Consider the following 27,174-nt stretch of genomic DNA (forward strand, 5'->3'; position numbering starts at 1 on the left):
TGGCTTCCCAGAAACTATTATGCCTGGAGGATGCCATGAGAACAAGGGCTGCCTTGTTAACAAGTAGAAAACTCTCAAAAACAAGATAGGATCCTGATATAAATCATAATTTAGATGCACAGAGCTATGTTCACAACCACAGTAATGTAATTCATTTACATCTAGTTATTACTTATCTCCACCCTAACTCCGAAGTTCAGGAATGCAGCTGCCTTGTGCCTTGTGACTCGTGGGGGTTAGGGAAGAATGACATCACCAAATTTAAGCACATTACCACGCTGACATAGTGGCACCTTGTTTTCCCTTCCAGGGATAGAGCAGGGATTGTGCTCTACCCCCCATTCTCCCAAAGAATACCTTTTTTCCCCTTTCAAGCAGCTGCTATATGAAGGGTTGCAAATGTCACTTCAACTAATGATGAATGATGCTTGACCCTTGGACCTGTTACTATGAATTTTATGCAATGCTAAATTAATATGAAAGATCTCTGCTAGAAGACTTCAGCTATTATGCATGCAGCATAAATGATATGTTAAACAATCCAAATTTTTTCCTCATAACCATGGTAAAATGCAGAGCTGTTTTAACGTTTTTTGATGTGTATTTCCACTTCAGATTGGTATCTTTTCTTTCTAAAAATATTTTTGGTAAGCAAATCAGTTTGCGAAAAACATTGTCAAAAGGGCAACTGGCCCACATGTCTTTGTTGTTCACGTTTGAATATAATTAATTATGTAAAGCAATAGTTAGTGGGAGCTTAACAATTAGTAGAATCTGTCAAATAGTCACATGGAAATTACTAACTAATTGAACTACTGGTCTTTTATTGTTTCACGAAGAAGGACAGAGTGTCATTCCTTTATCTCTTAAATTCATTATTATCCCGTATCACAATTTTCAAGTAATATATGCTTCCTAATAGATTAATACATAAATAACCCTCCCAGTAATGCCACAGTGGGCAAAAGTGTTTGAAATAAAACCACCTGTTTTAATTAGTATTCAGATTCATGCTGTTAAAAAATGGTAATCCTCTTGCAGTTATATGACATTTTTAAAGCTTTGAATTTCCATCTGTATCTTATATTATGATGTTTCAGGATTGTCGTGAGTTAATTATGTTAACTTTGGAAACATTGCTTGCATTTAGAATGAAAAACTTCAGCTTGAATAGCCAGGAAAGCAGATGCTATCTTTCTTGTCAACTGCTTTGTTGTGTGATGCCTTGAAACTTTTTTATAAGATTCTGTATCCAAAAGGAAGTATAAATCTCCATTTATTTGAAATGTTGCTCTAATCTAATCAATATTTTAATATATTTCTCACGGGAGGAACCTGAATGCATCTCAAGGAACCAAAGACATGAAAATCTCTTATTTTATGTTGAAATCCTCTTGTTATTACAAGTCCATTCACAAGACTAATTTGTAGAACAGGAAAAATCCATGTACTATAAAGTTCTAAAATTGTTTCCGAGCACACCCTTGCCCTCCTGTAATATATGCCTGTAAGTTGAGGTGGAACAAGAGGAATTGGGAGCATTACAATTAGAATTATACACATCAGATAAACTATGGAAAAGAGGAAAAGAGAAAAAGAGGCACAAATCAATGGGCAATGTGGCAAACCTGCTCTGGGCTGTATGGAGAGCAAATGAGAATGCAAAACGTGGATGTGCACATGTGGTGGAGGGAAAGGTGTGAGGTTAGCGAGGATTCGGTGGATGCAGGAGAACGTGAGGCTGTGTGGGAAATGGCAAACATCGTGCCGTGAGTCACCCGAATCTCATCGCACCCCTTCCCTGCCAAGGAGGAGCCACAGGCTCTGCCAGGAGTGTTTACTTGTGCCCTGGGCTGTTTGTGCATCTCCTGAGGCTCGGTGGGAGAAGGGATGGAATGGCACGTGGAGCTGCACGTGGCAGGGTAGATGGAGATATTATTTTAAACACTCACTGGCCTCATAATTCCAACCTTTTGGCCAAAAGGGCCTCAAATCTCACTCTGTATGCAACTTTTCATCCCACCAGTCATGTGATTCCATGGATTTCATGAACGTAGTTTTGATCAGGCACTTCAAACTTCCACATCTGCAAAAGCATCCTATTCCTTGGATGAAAGTTATTTTTGCTGTCACAGAAATGTCAGTGTTTGTAAGCCAGCGCTGTGCAAGAGAAGCTGAAATGTGCAGGATAACCCACGCCTGGATCAGGACAGGATCCACTGGTGTAGCTTCAGAGATGATGGAACCCTGAAGTTGATGAATTTGCATGAGAAAAGTGCACTTAGAGAGAATCTTCCATATTCAGGGTAACACGTGATTCTCAAAACGCATAAAAATATTTGAAAATTCATGTTATTATTAGCACTATTATTATCAAAGGACATTTCGTTAACATTTGAAAGTCCTTCAGTGCACTTGAAGATATATTTGTTTTAGCAACTTATATAATCCCCTCCTGTTTAAAGTTTTGTTTTAAACACATACAATTATCATCTCATATGCCCTGATTCAGTAAGCACTTAGAAGCATTCCTATCTTTAACAGCATAGCTAGTCCCAGCTAATATCCAGGGAATGGAATTAGAGCTTCAGATATTAGCAAAAAGTAATGCAAATGTGAATTAAGCAACATGGTTTTGAAGTAAGTTGACTGAGGACTTTTTATTCCTTAAACCGAACGTGAAAGTTTGACAAAAAATAAAATCAAAGCAAGCATTACTGATATTAATAATTATTTTTAAAGTATATGAAGTTGAATAATTTAGTCTGGCAACTAGAAGGAATTAGGCACTGTAATAACCTTGCAGTACGGGTAGTGAAGAAAAATCCTAACTGCTTTGAGGCAGAGCCATCAGCAAAGATATAATATGTAAACATATTTGGATATGTCCATATAAATATAGATATATATATGTACATATATATACACACACACTTATGGACATATAAAATAAGAATGGTATTATTGTTGGAGTTTAGTAGGTAAATTATATTAACACAGTTGAAGATACCTGCATAGGAAAACATGGCTATTTCCAAGCTAACAGAATTCATAATTTAAGTTTATATCAAATTTTATCAAATTTATATTTGTACCTTTGACTTTACTGGTGTAACTTTCCATACAGACCAACCTACATCTAACGTGGTGCTTTGCCATGGAAAACTCTCACTACCTCATGTCAGTACTTGATGTGAAGTGATATTCTCTGTCCACTATATAACTGATAACAAATTGTTGTGTTAGGTAACAATTTCAGCCAAATTTTCATGAACTGAACCAGGGGATGTGAAACCTGAATTATTCTTATGACCCAAATGCAGTCCAGGGTTCTTCTATCTTGAGTTTTTCAAGGCAACTCACTTTATTGCTGATAGAAAAAATAAGTAATTCCAGAAGGCAAGGTGCAAGTATTAAAGTGCTACTTTGAAAGTAGTTAACAAAACTGTCCTTTCTTTTCAAATAACTTGAATAAAGTGTTTAAATGACCTCTTCCTAACCAGAAGAGGATATAGAGAAGAAATTAAGCTTTATTGGTAAATTAAAGCCCAAATCCCATGGTTGATGAGAGATATGGTCTGTTTGAAATAGTTACAGTTTCAGACTTTCTCTTCTACAATCAGCGGGTGGAGACCAACATAATCCAATTAATTGTAATTCCCTTTTGTGGCACTGGTACAGTGGTGAATGATATAGTAAGTCCATTGAAGTCTTATCTTTGGTCAGATAATCCAAATGGATTCATATTATGAAACAGTCCTTTATGAAAGTTCTGATGAACAGAAGTGTTTTGACTTTAGTGAACCAAAAGATAAATTCTATACAAAATAAAATGTTTTGTCCTTGACATCTACAGGGCTTGTGTGCACCTGATTTCTTGCAAGAATGCTTCGTTCACATGGTCTACTTCAAAGAGCCCATTCATTAAAAAATAAAAATCTAAAATTTGTTCTCTGGACATCCTAAAAAAGCCAAGGTGTGAGAACAAAGATTTACATGTATGGCTAACCTGTCTCCTTGGAAATAGTCCCATCAAAATAAATGGGGTTGCAGATATGAAGAATATATGAATAGCACTTTGAGAATTGTTCAGATTTCTATTTTTCTAATAAAACAACAAACAACTATTTCATTGATAATCCTTGTAGCTGTAAACAAACCATATATGTTTGTTCCTTTCCAGTATTGCAGGAGGACTAGGGGAATTGCTTTATTTTAGCTTGAGCTTTGATCTATTTACATTTGGAAGTCATTTACATAAAGGAAGTTATAATGATCTTTATTGTTTTGTTAATTATTTCCTTTGATTATTGAGACTCACTCACTGAGGCACCAGCTCATTGTTGCTGGGGTCAGTCACAATAATATATTTGGCTGCGTGCAACAAGTCAGGATTGGGTGGTATTCTTGTTTTTTGAATTGTTTTCATGCAGACCCTTTCAGTTTAACAATCACTGGAGACAGGACTGATTTAATGCATCACTCGTCTGATCCAGTGCTTCATGTTTTGTATTCCTCCTTTCCTTTAAAGTTGTCCATGGCCAGCCCACACTACAGCAGAGTGTTTTTGCTTGTAGCATGTTGAAATCTCATATTTCCTAAAGGATACTGAGATGCCATTTGTGGAAGACAACACACCAGACAATATATTGAGGTCAGATCTTTGCAGAGTGCCTCAAAAATACTCTTTTCCATTTTTTTTCTTTCTCTCCCTTAAAGTATCTGGTTGAAATTTAATACAAAGAATTTCTTACCCTTTGGGGTACATTACATATGAAATAATTTATGACCCATGAATCACAAGAAGGTGGTGAATTAGGTTTCAGATAAGTCTGCCAAATATTACAAAACATTGTGTACAGATTTTTGGACTATGAAAAGGCTTTTGACAAGAATGGAAATAGAAGCAGTGTTAGAAACAGCAAGAAGGGGAAGAACAGAACAGCTATATGACAGAATCCTAAAGCACTCTGAGTTAGTAGCACAATTAAAATGATATGAATATGAACATATTTTTGAAGTATGAAAATGGGACAGAGAGTCATTGTCCAATTCCTCTCTGCATTAGATCTTGAGAGCCTCCAATTTATTTAAAATGTAGATTTGCGGACACTGATACACATAATTCTGATAAAAGATCTGACTGTAAATGGGGAAGGAAAAAAAAGATAAAACATCTAAAATTAGATTGCAGAGAAGCTTACTGGAGAGCAATTACACAATAAAAAAATGTTAATAACAGATTTGAAGTTGGAAAGCAGATATTTACCTTGATTAATGTATGTATACACAACAGACAACAAAAAGAGGAAGATCAATCAAATCAAAAGCACAACTCAGAATGGACTTTTCCCTTTGAACAGTAAAATGTATCCTGAAGAATAAGTTACTGGTCTAGGGAAGTATTTGGTATTTTTGTTCTGCTGTTGTTAGTCCGGTTCAGAATAAACAGGGAAGAATAAATAGAAAGAAGAAAATAAAGTGTGCTTTAACTATGAGGAAGAAGCTGAAGTTGCTGTGCAATAACTAAGTAGAGAGACTTACAGAGAGGACAGAATCTTAGCACTGTAAGACAAATGTAATTTCCCCTCAGCACAGACATTTAATTTCTCTGAGTTGCAAAAACTCTGCCAAGCCCCTTCCTGGTGCTCAGCAGCCTTGGTGCTCTGTGGGAGGGTAAGAGCTGGGTGGGAATTCCTCCGTGCTCTTTCCTTGTCCCTTTTTTAACCCCTGGGGAGATCTGATTATTTTTTTTTGCCCCCAAATGAAGGAGTGATCAGGCCCTGCAGCTCTCCATGCTCAGGCTGTGTCTGCCTGCTCCTACTCTCTGTTTACAAGTCACCTCCAAGCGAGTCTGGCGGAAGTATGTTGATCTGTAAACAGGTGGTCTATTTATTCTTAGGGAGCTTTCAGCTGCATTTTGAGGGGAAATATTCTCTCTTTAAAATCATTCCTTTTCCCATACGGAATGGTTGATTCAGCTAAATTTAATGAATTTTAAAAGTACTTGTAATTATAATCCCATCACAGTAATTATCGCTTCAGATCACAATGATAGAATATGCTAAGTCAAAACTAATGTCTCTGTCACTGAAGCCTGTAGCAGGTATTGGCAGTGAATAACATATGAGTACCTTGGAGATGATACCTGTTTTTGGCTGCCAAAAGGATTGTCCTTTCTGTACCACTGCATATTTTTGTAATTCCAGTTTCAAACAGCAGCTGATAGCACAGAAATTTCCCTGGCGCCATGGTGTCACTGGCTGACCACTTTTCCAAACCTTTGAACTCTTCTGCGTGCCTTCGTGATGTGTTCTGGATCTTTTTCACAGAAACAATGAGATAGTTCATCCCTCTCTTACTCTTTGGACTTTTTGGAATTATATGAGGATGAATATGACCCAGTGTGCCCAAGCACAGAAATATTTTGTTTTTCTGGCACAGGCTGAGGTTTAAGTTAGCAGTACTTGGTTGCTCCAGCATGCCCCCAGGTCAGAGAACTGTAATTTTGGAGGACTGGAATAAGCAGTACTCTGGATGCACATAGAGAAAGAAGAAGTTCAGTATTTTAGCTTAAGTTTCTCAGTAATTTGTGCTTGGACTCCATGGAAATGGGCAGTTCAATAGGCAGCACATGCTCAGGCACTGTAACATCACAGCTGAAATTTTCTGTCAGAAGGGCATGCCAGGTTCCTCCAGCAGAGGAGGAGAAAAGCATGCAAGCTTTTTTTTGCTGACTATATCCTTGATAATTCATCAGGCTAGCATTGGATGGAATCAGCAGAGGCTGTTTACAAATCCATTGCAGACAAAATGTAATGATTTGCTTCACTGACATTTTCCTTGATTTGTTTAAACACTCTTGGAGGTGAAGGACCAAGAACTGAGTTCAAGCAGGACAATGGAGCTCCCAAACCAAGCAAGGGAGAGAGGAAAGACTCACAAAATTCCACCTGAATGAGGAAAGGATTGCTTCACAGGAGCTGAGGCTTTTTTGTGCTATTTCATAGAAGTTCCAGGGCTTTTATGCACCTTGGGGGATGTATATAAACTGCACTGCCAGGGCAGGATTTACCTCAGGGGAAGAAGCTCAGCATCATGTGCTGTTTCACCAAGGGACTGAGATCCTTGTGATGCAGTGAACAAGAAACTTCCCCACCTCACAGCATCCCATTGCTGTCCTGTCTCTGGACATCTCTGTGCTCGATTGCTGCTCTAGATTGAGTGTGATCACTTTGAAAGAAGCTGTTTGCCCCAAGAGTGCTGCTGTGTCTGTGCACTGCTGATCAGAGAGGCTGTGGCTTGTAGAACACACACCTTTCAGTGTAAAAATTCATGTTTGTGCTGTCAGTCATGAGAACAGCCCTCACAAAGGGATTCTGTGATGAAGATCTGTGCTGGTGCATGTGGAGAGCTGCTTGAGTCTGCTCCTTCCTATTCTTCCTGTTGAAGACTATGAATGATCAGAAAAATGTTTCTGATGAACATAACTATTAAAAAAAAGGAAAAAGAGGTGTCTTCAAATTTCATACAAAGGTCCTTCAAGTTTGAAAAAGAAGCATAATGACACTGGTCAGTTTGTCTTTTCCTAGTGTTTGCATGATGAATTTTCCTTTTTTCAAACACAGGACTCTGTTTTGGATCTCTCAGTAGTAAAATGTCTATTGGGATGAGTGAGTCCAACAAATTTCCCAGAGTTTAATCCTGCTGGGAATGCTTTGTGCACATCCAGCACTTCTGCAACAATTTTGGTGTGAGGAAGATTGTAGGGATTAGTTAATAGTGTAATAGTCTGTGTAGGACTTTCTCCAGGGGAGATCTCCCTCAGCATCACTGGTCACTGGGATGGAAACTCCAGTTCTCTGAGGTTTCCCACACTGGTGCTGGGGGTTGACATACCCAAGTGCCAAATTTCCATCCCAATGCTGCTGTGTGCAGCCACCAGCAGGGAAATGATGGGAAAGGCAGAAATGCCAGCAGATGGATCACAGTATGAGACCCAAAAAGACCCCATCTCACCAAAAGCTTTAGGAATTTTTTTGGGGGCACAACCTCCACAAGGCAGTGCCAGCTGGGTTTGCAGGACTTGCTTTCCACATGATTTGGACATCCTTGAGCTGCAGGAATGTGGAATTCTCCTTCAGGACTTCTGAAGGTGGTGCTCTGGCATTTGGTGGCAGCATGGGCAAGGGACAGCTTAGAGCTGGGAAAATACAAGCTGTGAATTATCTGAAATGACAAGAGAAGGAGCAGGGCTCTCAAATGACTGCATTTTGCTCCTGGAGATTAGTCTACATACCAGGCAGGGCATGTGGTTAGAGGAACCACATCCATTTTCTTTCAAAACTCAGCTCTCTCTACAGCTTTGGTTGATTTTCATATTTGTATTTTTATTCCCTGTCTTTAGCTGATCTTCCTGTAGGTTACCTTCTTCCTTTTTGAACCTCAGAATGGCTCCCTTTAACCAAAGCTGAACTCCTGTTTGGTTCTGCTGCAGACACTGCAAGTGCCATTAAAAATGTGAATTGTTGAAAAGGCTGAATAATAACACAGTAAAACACACGTTCCCTTCACAAATGTATTGTATATCGATTTTTTTTTAACTAATAACCTTGACAAGTGCCCACACTATTTTTTCCCCCTTAATGTGGTCTTTATATTTTCAGCCTGAGTATTAGCATAAATTTTATGGGATTTTCTGGGCATATTTGTGTCTGTATCTAAGATATATGATATCAACTGGCAGTGATGGTTGAACTAATCAAATACTACTGACAAGTTGAAGCAAATTTTTAGGACTGTGAGATTTTGAGCATCTTCCCAGATACAGTATCTCCTGACTGAAAGCAGTCCTTGACTGTCAAGTTTAAATACCAGATTTGGGACTTAATCTTTGTGTAAGCAAAACACCCCAATAAGAAATATGTCTGAGCAAAGCCAAAAAGCCAGGTCCTCCCCTTAAACCCAGCCTGAGACGTGTGTGTTTGTTTATGGCCCCATCGCCATGGCATGTGAGAGATTCCAACCAGTGGGAACCAAATGAGAGTCTTACAGTGAATGGACTTCTATTTTCTTTTCCTTTTTTTTTTTTTTTTTTTTTTTTTTGACTTGGCATTTGTTCCTTCTAGCAAACATTTTTAAAAACTCTCTTATTGCTAGAGGGAAAATTGACACCCTTTGCTTTCACGATGATACATTCCTAACACGTTTCCTTGAAGAGCTGGAAATGGTGCAAAAATCTGGTAAGATAAGTCTCTATAAAGCCTTAGAAGTCAAGCATTCCACTTTAGACATTTAAGACAAATGCATGGCAAAAACAAGTTGTGTTTCTTTTTTTTTTTTTTTTTAAGGTTTCTACTTAAAGTTCTGTGCCAAAGCTACAGTACTTATACATTTTCTAAATGTGTTTTAAGCAATAAGTTGTACAACATTTTTAGAACATGTGTTAAGCTATTTCTCTAAGAATGAAGCTCTTAACAAAACATAAGCACTCTGCATGAGATCTTAGCAGCAAAGTGCTTAAAAGATAAAGTAAGAATTGGTACCATGGGAAGAACACCAGCTGTAGAGCACACAGGTCCATTATGAGAAGTATGGTAGTGGGTAGGGAGAAAATGATTTAATCAGGAGTAAAACCAATTTTATTATAAGGGCACGCAGGGGGTGTGGCACCATAGTGAGAGGGACATTTCAAAATATCTGACAGATTTCAACAATGTGAAAACCCACCCTGTTCTTTAAAGTGACAGTAAACCCCATCAGGTCTCTCTTTTTGATGCTATTGTTAACAGTTGACTGTTTAAAGCTGGCCTGCTAAGATGCTGTCGATCTAGTTCAATAGTGTGTGGCAAAATAAAAGGCTAATTGTTGAAATACGATCAATCAAATATGATCTCAGAGTCTAAAGAAGATCCCCTCTGGTAACTCATTTGAGATCAAATCATTACTTTTATGATTGAGGTAATTGAATGGGAAAGAAAGAAAGAAAGGGGGGAAAAAAAGAGGCTTGAAACCAAAGAAGCAAGCAAGACATCTAAATGAAATGCACAAGTCTGCCTTTGTTCCAGCTTTGTCTCACATTACTCCAAGTTAAGGAACTGGGTCCATTCTTTATTTATTTACATCTCCCAAATCCAGAAATTTTGAAAGCGTTTAATAACATTTATTAAATAGAAGTTGAAAGACAACTCCATTTTGCATAAGATTTTCTCCCCAGAAGTAGAGAAAACCATTACAGTACTGAGATCCAGAGCTGTGGATGTCCATGTGTCTCCAATGATTTTATCATTTTGTTTAACAACAGTTCAGTAAAGAGGCTGCTCTTGAAGCCAGCTGAATTGCTACACATGAAATTTCAGTGACATTTAGTAAAACATTTCAGGACTATGTTGCTTCAAATTAAATTTGTTCAGCAGTTTTCATGGTTGGCCCCCGATTTGCATTCAGACTGAAATTTTCAAAAAGAAAAAATCATAGCACATGGGGGAAAAAAAGCAAACTCCATTTCTGGAGTAACAGAACTTGGAGAAAGTGTGTGTCATTTTGTGTCATTTTAATTTGGACTAATAAGGATTTGCTCTTTCCTCGAGTTTTATATGGATTATGATCTCACTGTTCTAACAGTATCACTCTCCTAGAATTAAAAAGAAAAGAAAAACACCAAAGAAAAATAGAATAATCACCCAATCTTGTTTTATTTTTATTAGAAACTCTATTTTAGCATTTAGTTTCTTTTATATTTAAATTCCTTAGCTCAGTCAAGCTTCAAAAGAAAACATTTTTTTTTGTTTGCAAAACAGTTTTGGAGGCACTTGTGGTTTGTCTTTAGTGTGTTATCATTTTTGACAGCTTTGCATAGCCTAGGTAGGCCAACAGGGGTCTGTCTAATATTGTTGCTGGGCAAATCTTCCTCCCAGAGATGAAAACCAAACAAAATATTTTTGAAGCAGTAAGAAGGAATTAATATCCTTTCTCTCACAGTCCTCTATTCCTTGCTGACATTACATTCAGGCAAAAAAAAAAAAAAAAAAAAGAAAAAAAAAAAAGGAGAAAAGCGTTCCCCATTATTCCCTTGTACATAGCAAGGCTAACACATGTAAAGCAATAACTCATTTTCTATTGCCATGTTTAGCATATGTCTCCTGTTGGCTCAGCAAGGCCTTTAGGCCGGTCCCTTGAGCCGTCCATCGTTGGCAACTCTTAGCCCCTCGGCCTCAAAACCAAATAGCTTTGAATCATGTTGAGCTGTGATGCTAATTTTCATACTGATGCATTATGGGAATAAATGTATCTGACATACTGTGTCAATGGTACTGTCTCTTTGTGTCTCTTGTTTTTTTGTTAGCTGCATTCCTACAGATGGTATTCCATTGAAAATGTTCTCTTCCTACAGGAAAAAAAAAAAAGGGGGGGGAGAAAAAAAAAAAAAAAACATGCACAGCACCAAACCTCTAGGTGCAGAAGGCTGTTAACGGTTGCTGATGATAGTAGGCAAACATTAACATAATAATTAGTGTCTTGTAATTGTTTCATTAAAACCAGTTGTTCCATTTCTCCTCGTGTTTTCCCAGAAGAGAAGCTGAATTTGGACGACAGCCAGTGGGAGGACATCCACGTTGTCACCGGAGCACTCAAGATGTTTTTCAGAGAGCTGCCTGAGCCGCTGTTCCCATACTGCTTCTTTGAACAGTTTGTGGAGGCGATCAGTAAGTACATCACATACAGTAGCAGCTAGTGAAATAGCCTGTTATATAAAAATAATAATAAACTTAAAAATAGAAGAGCAGGGACATCTCAGTTCTGACTTACCTTCCATTATCCGTGATCCTGTCTTTTTGTTGTTTTTGACTGCCTTTTATCTCCTACAGTGTTTAGGTATTTAGCTGGAGAGAAGGAAAAAAAATACCAAATTATTGATCTATAATTTTTTTTGTCTCTGCAGTTTGACTGTAGTGCCTAAAATGGTTTAGGAAAGGAATTAAAATGTGTATGTATTCAAAATATGCTAGGCTGATAATCCATATATCCCCAAACACAAGAGAGAGACTAATAATTGTGAATCACGTTAGAAGGGGCTGTCTTTATGTTAATCAGAATGAAATGTGTGTGTTTTGTTCCACAAGGTTGCAGACTCTTGCCTTGCAGTGATCACAAAAAGAATGCAAAAACATTCACGTTCTCATTTTCATATCTACCTTTGCTTGATGATTATTTTTTTGTTTAAACTTGGCAGGCAGCAAAAGTATTTTCAAAGTCCCAGGCATTTATTCTGCTCCACGTCTCTGTGGTTTATGGGCTGCAAACCCTCCCTGTATTTAATATATGCAGGTGCATTTTGTAAAACTGGATCGGCTTGGAGAAACTTGACAAAAAAACCCAGCGATTTGGGGGTTTGCTCCTGTTGGAAAGGGAGGAGGGGAGAGGGATAGCTTAAAGGGAAAAAGCCGAGCAGGAGATTAATTAAAGATCCAATAGAGAAAATCTCTAGAAGAAAACAAACCCAACAAAGTACTCAAAGGTCTGATTTCTGAGTGATGGGCACACATATTTGCCATTGCTGTTAATGAGAGCTGGGTGTGCACATGCGCAGCTGTCGGGGAATACGAAACCCTTAATGTACAGCTCACTTTGATTTTATATTCATAAGAGTCTTTAGTTCAACTAAAGCTTTTCAAGACCCAGCATCAGATATAATGAGGTTAAATACATCTCACAAGATCCTTTCCCTGCTCAGTTATTTAGTGGTGCAGTGCAGTTAAACTTGCGGCGTAAGGAAATGCATTACCTGAAATTTACTCCTGGCAGCTCACTTTCTTCCCCTTTCAAAGGAAATCAGGTGGGGAACATCATCTCTCAACTTAAGTTCCTTTTGCACAGCATCTGCAGTGCTAAGAGGGAAAAAAAACAATGAAGAATTTCTAATTGTTCAGCTTCTGTGATGCCTTGGGATCAGAGGCTCATTGAAGCACCAGCACCTGAACATGTCTTTCAGGTGGTTTTCCATCCATCTGCTCTGCCCTCTTGGAAAGGAGGAGATGAGGTGTCCTTACCAGCTCATGGGGCACAGCCTGGCAGGTCATCCACCCTCCTATGCACAGCTAATTCTGCAATCCAATATTTAATATTGGAGAAGAACTTCACATTGAGTGTGGCAGAGCACTGGAACAGCAGCCCCTGGAGTGTCCCTGTCTGGAGACTCCTGTGTCATCTGCCCCAGGTGACTCTGCCCTAGCAGCAGGGATGTACCAGAGGGTCTCCAGAGGTCCCTTCTGACCCCAAATATTCTGGAATCCATCCTCTGCCATTATTATCCACCATCATATTGGTCTTCCTGAGCTAAACACATCATCCTCCCCGTTATCCCCACTTTTACTGCCCACTGGGGCAGGTTTTGGCTGTGCAAACACCATTGTATTTTGAAAAATGTTATCAGGACACCATGATCTCACTCTTCTGCCCTTATCCTCTCTGCTAGTGTCCAAGTCAGGGTGATTTGACATCTTTTGGTGGCCCAGTGGGGAGGATTTTTATGGTAAAAGTACCAGGTAACCGGTTGCAGACTTGTGAATTAAGTTTGAAAGCATGTCGGGAAGAAACTGTCTACTAAAGCATTAATATTCATGAGTGAGAAATTAATGTCCCTTTCTGCTATTTGAACTATTATTAATTCTTATTATGATTTTGAGAGCCATTATACACATTGATAGGCTAATGAACAGTCATTTATAGAGGGATTTTAAGACAGTTTATTCCTAGGAAGGAAATGCTAGCACTCTAAGATGTGCTTTGCACTATTTCAAACCTCTAATTCTTGTTGCTTGCTTTACTGCACATCAGGGTGATTTCTACCTAATCCAACTGTCCAAAGTAAGCTACGATTTCCAATCAATCTTCTCTTTATTTGGCCTTTACTGCCATAGGATCTACAAATCCGTATTCTTGCCAACTCTACTTAAAAAACATCTATAAACAACAATTAGGTGTTTTCAGTGTTTTTGGAGCTCTTCGGTATGTTAATAGTCCAGAGGCAAAGTAAGAAATCTCTTCAGTATCATTTCCACTGCAGATGATTCTTTGGCTACTTGTGCTAATTAATTTGCCTGGTCAGTACTGAGCTGCTAGAAAATTTTTTCTCTTCTCCAGTTTGTTGTGAAAAAGAGACTGTATTATCTGTTCTTCAAAAATTAGAATTACTAACACACAGGGATGGGTGTGCATTGCAGTTAGAATAATGCCAGAAAGAAACCCACTTGATTTCCAGATTGCCATGCTGATGATGTTGCTGGTCCAGCACTCAAGACCCCTTAGTCAGAACTTCACACTTGTTAAGTAAGATGAAGTGCTCTATAAACCTACCTGTAGCAGGCAGAAACAAATTCCCAATAACATTTATGGGGACTTAGTTCTTTAGCAGGAGTTTTCAGGAGGAATTAGAACCCAAGAGGTGTGATGGACTCCTCATTCTGATACTACTGTAAAGACTATGTGGAAAAAAAATCCGTAGCAAGCTTAATATCAATTTTCCTAGATGCTGCTGCCATTTTAATTATGTGCATGAGATTTGTAGTACTGTGTGTTAGGCAAAGCACTTGCTATCCACCTTCAATTTCCCCTATAAATAACTTTAGGTATGGCTAAACTATTAGAACAATTTAGATATGACCAGAATATTGGAAGATCATTCAGGGTGTTAGAGAATCTTGGAATTCTGCTTGCCAGAAGCTGGGTAATAACTGTCCATACAGCTTACATCAGAGGACTTATAAATGATAAATAGAAGGCTACAAGACCTCTGGCCCAATACTAATTTTGTTTCTTAGGATTTGGAAAGTAGGGCTTTTTTTTCTTTCCAATGACTTTGTCTGGTATTACTGGCAAGTAATTTTGTGTTATTTTGGATGAAATATGCACTTCTAAAGTGTGCCCAAATGCTGCTATGAAGTCAGGTTCAGCCACATTTAAATTACTCAGAACCACAAATAATTCTATTGATTTTCTGGAAGATCAACAGACGTAGTTCAACAGATTGTCTGCAAGTAAAATTGTGCTTCATGTGAGTAAGGTGGTAGAAGTGCCAACAACTGAAACACTTAATCACCTTATTTACAGAATTCAGCCCTCATGGCCATACAAACTTTTGCCAGGACTTCAGTCACTGCAATCTACCCCTAAAATCTGTTTAGAAATATTAGCAGGTAATTGCGTTGGTTGAGTCTAAATCTTTATTTTGATTGAAACAGTTTTCTTGAAATGTCTCAGGCAAAGGCATGGAAAAAAAAAGAAATTTGTCTACTACAGTCTGTGTGCTGTGATGGCTGATATCCACAGCACAGGAAATATTTAAATATCCGCTAGTCCTTCCAGATCTTTTCAGCTGGAGCAAGCTGGAGCAAGCTGTATAGCCTGTGCATCTGTATAGACAGTGCATCTGTCCAACTGCACTTAGGAAAAAACCTCACTGATATTCCACAAAGGAAAATTCCACCCAGTTCCCAAAGCTGCAACATCTGTCTCTGTTTTGGAAGGCTTGAGTTCAGGTCTTTGATTTTCTCTGCAACAGGTTGGAAAGATTACTAGGTTGGAAAGATTTTTTTCAATGAGGTCTAGTGATTATGCCTTCATTTCAGTTCCTTATCTCTAATATGAATTTAATAGGTGCCACATAAGCACTGTAGATAAATAGGAGATTTATTGTTTAAAATGCACACACAGAGGCAGATGTGTGCTTATTTATATATATATATACTCTAAATAGAAATCCTTCTGCCAGAATTATGATTCTCCTGCAGACAGTTTTCTGAATGAACGTATCTGTTACTGTAGGTTTCCCACTTGAGACAGATGAACAGGGGAATGAGATTATTAAAAAAAAACATAGTGCTGAAAATCTGACTTGCAGGTTTTCAAGTGGAATCCACAGCCTGATATGTCTCAGGTCTCAGTGTGGGGAACAGAAAACATGGGATCCACACCCACCACGAGGAGAAGGGACACATTACTGAGGGGACCCTGCAAGAAAGATGGAGAGAGACCTTTTACAAGAGCCTATAGCAACAGAACAGTGGGGAATGGAGCAAAACTGAGAGCAGGTTTAGCTTGGATATTAGGGAGAAATTCTTCCCTCTAATGGTGGTGAGGCCCTGGCACAGGTTGCCAGAAAAGTTCTGGATGTCCCATCCCTGGAAGTGTCCAAGACCAGGTTGGCTGGGTCTTGGAACAACCTGGGATAGTGGAAGGTGTCCCTGCCCATAGCAGGGGGTGGAATGGGATGATCTTTAAGGTCTCCTTCAACACCAACCATGATTTGTAGGGCACCAGATCCAGACAGGGTATGTGGTTTCAGCTCTGGCAATTGCCCCCTGGATCAACCCCAGACATTTAAGCAAAATAATCCCTCATCTCTGGAGCTCAGGCGTTTCAGCCCTGACAGGAGAGGAAGCATTTCTTTGTGTGGGGAGAAGTACAACCATAGGCACCCAAAGTTCCTCAAAGGTCACAATTATAGTGCCTAATTAGCCTTTGCACGTTCAGGGATAGATGGCAGCCAAATAAAATTTTTCAGAATTTAAGTCCCTAGACACCACCGAAGGTCCACATTAGATACTCATTTAATTTTTGTTTTTTCAAGATCTGGATTTTTTTTTCTTTGATTGCTCTGATAGACCATTAACACTTTTTTCAAATGATTTCACACATATCCTTTCGATATATCAATTAAGGTCTCCTGGTGCATGCTAAGCAGAATTCTCAATGTCATTCCTATCAATCCTACAATGTTATGTGTTACCCTACTATACGGAAACTGAAGATGGTTATTTAGCATCTTACACACGATAGAATTTTGTAACTTTTTTGGTTAGCGAAAGTTGTTAGATAAAATATTTTTTTACAGTTTTGCTGGTCTGTGACACTGGTCTTTACTGGTCTGGTTTGATGAAATCTACCACAGCAACATAGCAAAGCAATAAATTCTTCTTCCATGGGAATAATAGATATTTTCAAACCCTGAAAAGCTACCAGTGCTATCAGTAGTTTTCAGTCCCCTCCACACTGGTCAGTTTTCTTCATCTCCAGAATTTCTGGCATCAGAAAAAAGGTTTTCTCTGAGCTTTGGCTCTTGTTCTGCTTCACTGAAAGCCCCCAAGAACCCACTGCCTGTGTGGCTTCAGACAACATGTTGCAGAAACTCACATCTATCTGGGCAATGATCACACTTCGGTCTTCAGCAGACCAGAGCAAATTTTGCACTGAATAATGTAACTTTTGAGGAGTTTGCACAGAAGCTGTCTGAACCAAAATCAGGCAAAAATTAAAAAAAAAAACCAAAAAACAAACCACTGTGTCAGGAGACAATAAACAAATCAAGTCATCGATACATAATCATGACCAAAGAACTGAGCTGCATTGGTTGAAAATATAATGTAGGAAGGACCTGCTCTGAACTACTATGCAGTGTTATGAAAATAGTAGCTGGGAAACAGAGAGGAAGTAAATACATTCATTTATTCTGACAGTCATAACATCCTTGTATCATCTTGGTGGAAAGTTACAAAAGATGTCTAAAGAGATTTTCAAAAGACGTCTAAAGAAACCTCACTCGAGGCTTACAAAGAACAAGGCTCAAGGCCAACTCGTCTTGGAAAGACAAGTCAGCATATTGCACTGTAAGAAATCCATGACAGTCTCTTAACATCATCACGTAATAGGTTCCTGAGAAACCAAATCTTATCAGTCTCTGGCATTATGCAAATTTCTGTCATAATCTCAATCTGTGGGCTTCGAGTCCTAATCAAACTGCCTTCAGATTCACAGTTGGCGAGCCTCCTATTGAAATCGTCTCTCTATCCTCCATTTACTTGTCCAAGGAAGTTTTGGGGCTTGGCATGGCATCAGAAAGCCTCAATTTCATGTGAACATGGTGATTTATAAACAAATCCAAGGTCACCACAATATATTTCACATGATACATCATAATTAATACACTTTTTTGGCCAAATTTAAATCTCAGAAGACAGTAGAGATCCATAAACTAATGTGAACAGAAAAAAAACCCAACTGTGCAGAAATAAGAAGCCATCAAAAGTTAAGGTGCTAGATTTAAAAAAATTTCTTTTAAAAAAGGGGATGATTTTATGAGTAGCATAATCTCAGGGATACCCCACCATGCAAATATATGAATAAATATACGGTATATACATTCTCCCAAACACAATGACACTAAATAGTAATAGCAGCTCATTCAGAATGTGGTACTGGGTATTTTCAGTGGGGTCTGAATGGTATTAAACCCATTTTCGAAATATTTTTGAAACTTTAGCTGGAAAGTTGTGTGAATATCTGAATCAAGAGTGATTAACTGATATTGGCAGAGAAAGAAAAATCCCTCACATTTTAGAAATGCTAGGATGACACAGGAGGCAGAGAGACTACAAGAGAAGGCTTCTAATCTATAGGTTTGAACAAAATAGGGATTAAAAGTGTATATGACCATCCTGAGTGAAACAAATAAGGAAAAGGAAATATGAGTAAAACATATTTAAATATATTTAAGCTGTAACATTCACAACCTTATAGATGTAATATTCTAGCACATTCTCAACTCAGATTCAAGCCAATCATAAAGAATATCTCCACTGAGGATGTAAATGGAGTCTGTTGTATTTGCAATAGCAGCAAACTGTTAACTAAAGAGGTTCTCTCCAGGCTTTTTGTTCCCAGGAGGTGTCAAGGAACAATATGTCCTGGTAACCTCCTAGTTCTTTCTCAATGACCTTTTCTTCGCAGTTGCAAACTGTTTCTGCTCAACAGCATTTTTAAATAGATCCTTTCAGGTCTGGAAGCAACTGTTTTAGGGGAAAAAAAAAATTGGAGGTTATGTCTTTGAATAGATTTTTTCTTTTGAGGTGTAAAGTAGCCCAACTTAAGAAATTAAGAAATGTTTAGAAATAAAATAGAGAAATTAATAGGTAAGAATTTTTTTTTTGAAAGTTTTAATTAAGTTGTTATTAAGTTGTTGGAAGGGAAATGAAAACAAAATCTACAGATGAAGATTTTCCTCCTCTGCAGGGCTTTTCCCTGTGAAGGATACTCAAGTAACACCTGTCCATAGGCAGCCTGATCCTAAATTGATTTTGGGTTTTATTTTTCTAAAAATGAGCCTCTGGCTTTAAAACAAGATATGTTGTGATATTTACTAATCCTTTTCTTTGGACAGCATGCAATTCTGCTAAAAATGAACACTTCATAAAACTCTTAAAGGTGCACTGAAACAACATTTTAACAGGATGTTCCCCTTTGTAAACTATACCTAACACAGTGTTCTGGTGATAACATCAAATGAAAGCATATTCAAATTATATTTAATTAATTAAATTTACCTTTTGAGGAAAAGAGGAGACTCTGCAGAACCTGGGCTACACCAGTGATGAAAATTGCCCTAATATTACAGGGACAGAAAAACTGTTTAATTTGCTGTAATAAATATGGTGGAGGTTTTCCAATTATCATCAAAGGAAATGAGAAAGTTTTAAAAGAATCTGTGCTTGAATTTTTCTATCATGCAAAAGTTTGTGTAGGAGGGACATATTCTCCCCCAGCTTAGTCTTTTTTGTTATTATAGTTATAATTTTTTTAGCATAGCAGAAATTTTATTGCGGATGCCTGGCCTGTCTCTTAACTCATGCTAATTATATTCATAATTAAATGTTAAACAAGAATTGACTAGGCCAACTGGCTTGCACAGGTGTTTGTGATATGAATGGTTTAATGCTCCCACAATAAATTATTGGATACAAATCTGCAGTAATCTACATAGAGAGAACCCTTTTCATGAACTTTGATGTTCATGGTAAGTCCAGCACTGTGCTGGTCTTGGCAGTGCTGGGGAAATGGTTGGACTTCACGATCTTAAAGACCTTTCCAGCCTAAATGATCTTGTGATTCTATGAAAGAAATGGCAGAAGGAGGAATAAAGCCAATTTCAGAGTTTGTGTCTGGGTTAGCATAAGGGAAACCCATGGAGAGAATCAAGTAGGAGAGAGTGGTGAAACTGAGAAATCTGAGCAACACTGGGTAGGAAAGAGTGGGGAAAAGAGAGAGGAGGAGCTCTTTAGTGACTGTGACAAGACCCCTGTAACCTGGAGTGTTTGGGGGAGGCAGGGGGAGAGGAACTTCTCCTGAGGGTTATCTGGAGCTCTTGACAAAGTGAGAATTGGCACTCTGGGTTGGAGGGGAAAAACGTTTCATCAGGCTTGTGAGTGAAGCTTCCACTTGGGGAAAGTAATAACAGGAGGAGGAGCAGCCTATAATGCCCCAGTTACACAATTTCAGAGGTGCAAAAATGGAAGAAGTGAGGCGGGGAAAGTGGGAAGAGAAGACCAGGAAGGGAGGGAGAAGGAGAACCTCCAGGAACAAGAGGAGGGGATGCTGAAAGCCATCACCCACAGTGCTGTGCTGTCTCCCTCCCTCCCTCCATGCCCCTTCCTACTATCTAAAAGTTGCTACCTTTCCAAACAAGAGTAGCACCACACCTCTGTGTGGTAGCACCTTGGATCTGAACCAGCAAAGATTAGCATGATAATGTCTTGGTGAAAAAAAAAGATAACAACTGAGTTGTTTTCTGGTCCTCGTCATGTAGATATTTAAGGGTATTTGAAGACCTAAACTACTACAGCTGTAATATTCAGAGTAAGTTCTAACTTTATTGAGTATTTCTATGTCTCCTAAATGTTTCAAGCAGATGAGTTAGGGGAAAGTGCATAACCTTAGCCTTCACACTTAGGGCTATGAAAAACGTTTGTGTGAGAATCTGGTGGATGGAAAACTAAGTCATATAGAGCCTGTTTTTCCTGTGCCTTTATCATTGATCAGTAATCAGTCAGAAAGGAGTTAAAGCAGCTCATTTTTTCTGGAAATGCTCTAGAATTGTTTGGCATGAAAAAAGAAAGAGCAGGCAGGTGCAGAATCAAGTCATGAATGGTCAGAAAAGCGACCTCACAGTTTACCATAATAGCAGAAAACACACTAAATGGCACAAAATAATACATCAGTGCAATAGAATAATAGCAGTAGCACCAGAATACTCACTGAAGGGAAATGCAATTGCCAACTGAAATACTTCAGGAAAGTATTGATGTCTCAATGTGAGGGTAGGCTGGTGTTCTTACCAAGGCTGGGCCAGAGTTCAAAGTTAATAGGATTTATAATGTCTCTGGAGGGACACAAATTGTGAAAAAGTAGTGCTGGAAAACTGGGTAATGTGGCTGTGGAAAAGCATCCTCAGCAGCTGTACTCCAGCAGCTGGACCAGATAACAGCTAAAAGGGAAGTCAAGAAAAGTAAGAAATAGTGTGGGAATGGGAACAGTGAGTAGTGCTGCACATCCTCCTCCTAAATGGGTGTCAGGGAGTGTGTGGCCCTGAGGCAACAGGAACTCATCAAATGGGACTTTTAAGGATGTCTCTTTGGATGCAGGAATGTTTGTTCAATCCACTGCCTGCTGCTGGTGGTACAGGTATGGAGTTTGAATCGCCCGGAATTCTAAAAGAAAATGCAATTTCTCTTGGTTCCTTGAGAATCAAACTGCTCCCTTTTAGTCCCTTCTACATGAAACTCATGAGCCTGTTAACCCTTGTGACTGCTGGCACATTTTGGCCCCAGCATTAATGATTTCATTGCCTGGGCAGGTAGTACATCACACAGATAATCTCGCTGAGATCAGGAACATCATCTCACTCACCAGCAGCTCATGGTCAGACTCAGTCACTGTTAAACACTTCTGAGTGACAGTGTTAACATTGGGAACAAAAAAACCTGCAATCCAGGGACAAAACCTTTTCACTGAGATGGGCTTAGGTGGTCAGAAAATCAAACTGTGTTCACTCATAAAAAACAGAAGAATTGGAGCAATCAGGAAGGACTCACAAAAGTTTTAGGACCCCAAAATGTGACTGAGAGCTGGGGAGCTGTGGAAGCTCATGAAAACCACCTGGTGTTTGTAGCTCATTATCAGGAGAGCTCTGGGAACAAGGGAAATGTTTTCCAAGCTGGCACTGCTACCGTGTCCTGTAAAAAGAAAGAGCTGCACTCAAAGAGGAGGAGCGAGGTGACCAGGACTAAACTCCAAGATTTGCACCGTTTATCCTCTCCCAAAACTCCTACAGGTGCTGTTGAGAGTAAGAGGGACAGGGAGGAAATTGCTCTGGTACATCCCTCACAAGGAGGGCAAATAAAGTGAGTGCACAAGCTGCAACTTCTTTTTCTTCTCTGTATTTCCCTTTTCTTTTTCTTATTTTTTTCCATTTTCTTCCCTTCCCTTCCCTTCCCTTCTCATTTTCTTTTTCTTTTTTCCTTTTCCTTTTCCTTCTCCTCTTTTTCATTATTTTTTTCATCTCATTCTCCTGCTTTTCCTTTTCACCTCCTTTTCACTTTCCTCTTCTTCTCTTTTCCCCCCCATTTTCTCTTTTTAATTTCCCTTTCAAACAAGACCAAAGTGGGGGAAGCAGCAAGGCTTGCCTGTCAGGCAGCTTTATCCACACTTCTGCAGCTCCAGCTCTGGGCTATCAAGTGCCACTTCCAGATCTGCCTTTTCCCTGGCTTGTGTTGGATTTGCATCTGGATGCTCACATGCAGCCAGAACTAACCTACAATCTCTGCAGCTGAGGTTGTTACTTGGTTTTCAGGGCACCTGATGAGGCCACATTCCTGCTGCAAGCTCAAATGTACAGTTTTTTTAAAAAAAATTAGCTCACTGTGGAGAGAGAAATCCTGCACGGGGAAATAATAAACCATGATGAGGGTAACCACTTTAGGAGATGCTAGAATTTGATCCAGGATCTGTGTTTTCTCTTTGAAGCAGTAGTTGTCCTTTAGTTCAGATGGTATTTGTGAATCGCTGCCTCAAAAAAAAAATAAAAAGGGGTCTTTTGGCACACTCTTTTGGCTGATGACAGGCAAAATTAAGTAGATTCTGTCTTAGAAATATCAAAAAATAATCTTAGGTTTGACATAACACACCATGTCATGAAGTGATATAAGCCACATAAGCACAAAGCAGGCTTTAAATTTAAAGAAGAATAATCCTATTTTCAGATAGGATACTTCCCATCAATTTGGATAACAAATATCTGATGCAGAATATAGGCATGTTAATGCTGAGATCCCTTAAAACCTGCAGTTCCTGTAGTAGGTGGCTGTGGCAGCCTGATTTCTACCTGTTCTGTTTGATAGTTTCTCAGACTATCCACACACACACATGCACTAAAGATTTCTATCTGGAAATAAAGATCTGCATTTTTTTTTCCCCTCTCTTTAACCCCTCAGCACCAGTGATCCAGAGTTCCCAGTGCTAAAGAGTGATGCAAAATGCATTAATGCTTAGCACTGGGAAATCCCAACTCCTGGTGCCAAGAGGTTCATAAATATAGTAATGAAACCTCTTGACTCAAAAGTGAGCACTATTTAACAGAACAAGCATGAGCAGCCTTTAGGAGATTTTGCAGCTGGATTTGTTCCACTGTGTCAGAGCTGAACCTCCATGATAGTAGTTTTAGAAAACTGTGCATGGTTAAAATAGAGAGTTTAAGGAAGCCAGGCAGCCAAAAATTAAAACTAAATAAATCCATGGAAAGGAGAAGTAAATGCACCACTGTATATCACACCAGAAAAAGAGGCATCAAGATTCCCCAGTATGAATCCAGTGACAGATGTCAAGGTCTTTGGGAAGTGTCCACTAAGCTTTATTTTGCACATGTTCCTCAACAACTAAAATGAGTACTTTGTGTGATAATTTACTAGCAAATCAGTATCAATAAATCAGAATCATGTAAGCAGTCATGTTTATTATATCCTTGTTGCTTAATATTCATGATAGTAATTTATTTTTATAGTACAGTTTCACTGTTATCTCCTTCTTTGCTGTAACTTTGAGACAAGCAAGCTGCAAAACTAGAAGGTCAGGTAACCCTTTGAAGACTGTAAAAGTTCATTCACTTGGAATTTGCCTGCTTAGGGTTTTTTTTTTTAATGCTTTAGTGGCTCCTTAAAATATTTATACTATCATTCCTAACCTAGCATTATTTATTTAACAAATATCTCTGCAAAATGAGAGTTGCAGAGCAGTATATGGATACTACCAACTCCATAAATGAAGAATCCAATATTTCTAGAACTGCTCAGCTGAAAATGGTCATGAAATCTGGTGTTAAGGTCTGTATTTCAACAGAATATTTCCTTTTTAAAAAATTAAATCTCACAATTATTTAAGGTTTCCTGATGTTTTTCTATGGCACGACTTGGTAACCAGGATGACAATGATAGAAAAGGGAGGTTTTGTCCATGGAATAGGCAGAGTACAAACAACAGCAACTTCTACCTGTAACTCCTACTGCACCACCTCAGTACTGACTGAGTGAGGCCTTAGCAACTTAAGAACTGCTCCTTAATAGTGCATTTAGATTTAACTGAGCAGCTCTTTTCCTTTTTCATATGTATTTTTTGGGTAAAAAATCAGATTTCAGCTGTGCCAGTTGAGGTACAAGGACCTCTATCGTTCCTTTAGTGCAGTCACAAAGCATGATTAAGTTTAATCAGAAAGCACAAACTCAAAGATGGTGTCGTTGTCAAGATCTTCTCTATTTTCTATAAATCAGAAATCAGCAGTATTCTTGATTTTCTTTGCCCTCTTTTTTTACAATATTTTTCTGTGCTGCTGGATTGCTTCACTGTTTCACCTTAGGCTGAGTTTACGTAACAGAAGAATCATTCAATATATAAAACTCTTCTGGTTAAACACAGCCTTTAATTATACAATGGCCTCATTGCTATGTCCCCTTGTCTTTCAATTAAGGATGAGCTTTTGATGAAGTTGTATTGGTTACTGCACATAATCAATTGTTTCTCATCCAGGAACATATTTTTCATTAGACAGGAGGTGGAGGCCACACAAAAAATATTGCTCATCAGATGAATGAAGTCTAAACCTACCTCATCACAAAGATAGCATCTAAAAATGCTTCAGGTTTATTTATGGCAAACAAAAATATGACTAGGCTTCAAGAAATGATGAAGATAAGCAGACATAAAAGACATTTTTATTCTAAGTGTAAACTATCATTAAATGTATTTAGATTTATACCCTATAATTATTATGATTGTAGCAATTAATCAATCAACTGATTAACATGTGGGGTCAACAGGACACGGTGATCTTATCTTGAAGCTTGAATTAATTAATTATTCCTTACTCTACATTATTATTTTCTACTTGTGTATGTTTTCTCAGTGTCCCTATTGAAAAAATAAATCTTTTTTTCTCCCTGTGATGTATTGAGTCAAGCACAGGAAGACACTGACGTACATTTACTAATTTGCCATCAGAATTTCAAATTAATTAAAATATTTTTAAAGCATTGCATAATTTTTAACTACTTGTTATATTCTAATTAGCAAGGTTCAATTAAATTGTTTTCAACGTAGCAACTTAAGAGCTCTCATCTCCTCAAGTGGAGTCAAATTCAGCGGGTGTATATTGTTGCAATGATATAATTCCATGTTCATTATCCCACAAGCCAGTGAAGTCTCTCTGAGCAGAGTATTTGTTTACTGTCTGTGGCAGTGGGAGGATTTTCCAGTTCCACAGGCAATCCTGCTGTCAGGAATTCTTCCTGAAATTCGGCTACGATTCAATTTGCTTTATTCAAAATTATTTTATGCCACTGCCTGTGGCGGCTACTTCTGAAGTCATGACCAGAAGTGCTTTAAATGCCACAGGAAAGTTCTTTCAGTGGGGAGAAGGGCTGTTTTGAGCAACACAGGAGATGAATTTGGGCTTCTGGAAGTCGGCTCAGGCGAGGGGACGAGATGAGGTCTCTTCAGCTTTATTGGGGTTACATAGGGGATAGGAGAGTTTGGAGAGACATCTGAAGAGCCCAGAACAAAGGCTCTGCAACAGGTTATAAGGGTACATAACTGGGTGGGTTTACAAGTTTTCAGAACAAATAGAAAAGTGATACAAGTAATTTACAGTCTAAATTTACCAAGTCTAACACTGAGATATGCAGGCGTCGAGTGGTTGGGGAGAGATAACGGCTCATACTATCTGTAATACTTTTCTGGGAGGTTGTTGGGATAATCCATTTCTTCTTCACTTTCTTCTGGCACTTCTCCCATTTCATCCCAATCCTCCACATTCTCAAGGGCACTGAGTTCTATCTCAGCTGCTTGGGCCGCAACAACTGCCCATGGCAGGGGGTTGGAATCAGATGATTTTTAGGGCTCTTCCAGCCCAAAACATTCTGATTCCATGAAAATGATCCCTTCCCACAGCCCCTTCCTTGTGCTGAACCTTTTCTCTGTCTCTCTGCAATGGAATTTTTATCACCCACTGGAACTCTTGGTGGCTCCAGAGGAGACACCTTACTGCACCACCACTGTGCCCAATCTCCTCCTGGTTATCAGCCCCAATTTGTTTGACATTCCTGGTTCTTAAAACCTTGCTTTAGGGATTTTTTTCCCCCTTTTTTTGTCTTATGTTTTCTTATCTTTTTCTCTTATTCCATAGTTTCTAGTTTAAAGCAAGCCCAGGAAGCCCTGGTGGTGTTGAGGAAAGATTTAAGTTCTCTGTCAGACAGCTCCTATTCCAGTGGTTGTCCCAAAAAGCATTCAAATGCTCTGTGCCTGTAAACCCACATTTTTGTGCTATTATCAGCTACTGATCTGCACTTTGCTTGTCCTGTGTTAAATAAGTATAAAACAGATTTTATAAACATCTTCCTCTCTTGTGTTGCCCTGTGACCATGGAATGGCCAGGGAGGTGTGGGCAGTGTGTCTGGGGCTGTTTCAGCCAGGTTGCCATAAACCCCCTGCAGACACACACAGTGCAGTTCTCTTCTCCTTGTCTGCTTTTTTCCCCTCTTTTTTTTTCATTCTGTAACACCCTACCGCAGTGAGTCCGTGTCCTGATTAGGCTCTACTATTATCTGTACAATCAAAAATAAAAGAGATGCTAAAAATCCAGCTGCTGGCTCGCTCACTGAGCTCTCAGGAAAGTTCATATCCCAGCCCCTGGTGGTTTTATTTTTCCAATTTTAGTGTAGGAGATAGCAGTAATAGAAGTAGGTTTGGGGGCCTTAAATAGAAAGGGTGGGAGAAGCAGTTATCATCAAGCTTTAGCTTTGAA

General features: G+C 38.8%; 1 protein-coding gene and 1 long non-coding RNA gene across 5 annotated transcripts in view; one reads left to right on the plus strand and one right to left on the minus strand.

The window, feature by feature from the left end:
* ARHGAP15 (Rho GTPase activating protein 15) overlaps nucleotides 1-27,174 on the plus strand; it is a 325,292-nt gene that overhangs the window by 254,333 nt on the left and 43,785 nt on the right. For all 4 annotated transcript variants that reach the window (XM_085067143.1, XM_085067144.1, XM_085067145.1 and 1 more), the window contains one exon: nucleotides 11,571-11,705. In XM_085067143.1, the coding sequence (XP_084923269.1) occupies nucleotides 11,571-11,705 (135 nt within the window). The remainder of the gene's footprint in view (nucleotides 1-11,570; nucleotides 11,706-27,174) is intronic.
* Nucleotides 10,671-12,870, minus strand: LOC146434934 (uncharacterized). The gene is made up of 2 exons (XR_014853546.1): nucleotides 12,785-12,870; nucleotides 10,671-11,882 (listed from the first exon to the last, which is right to left on the minus strand). It is a non-coding gene; the product is annotated as an uncharacterized LOC146434934 (long non-coding RNA).

Source organism: Lichenostomus cassidix, chromosome 7, assembly GCF_008360975.1.
Source record: "Lichenostomus cassidix isolate B80296 chromosome 7, HeHo_3.0, whole genome shotgun sequence".
NCBI lineage: Eukaryota > Metazoa > Chordata > Aves > Passeriformes > Meliphagidae > Lichenostomus > Lichenostomus cassidix.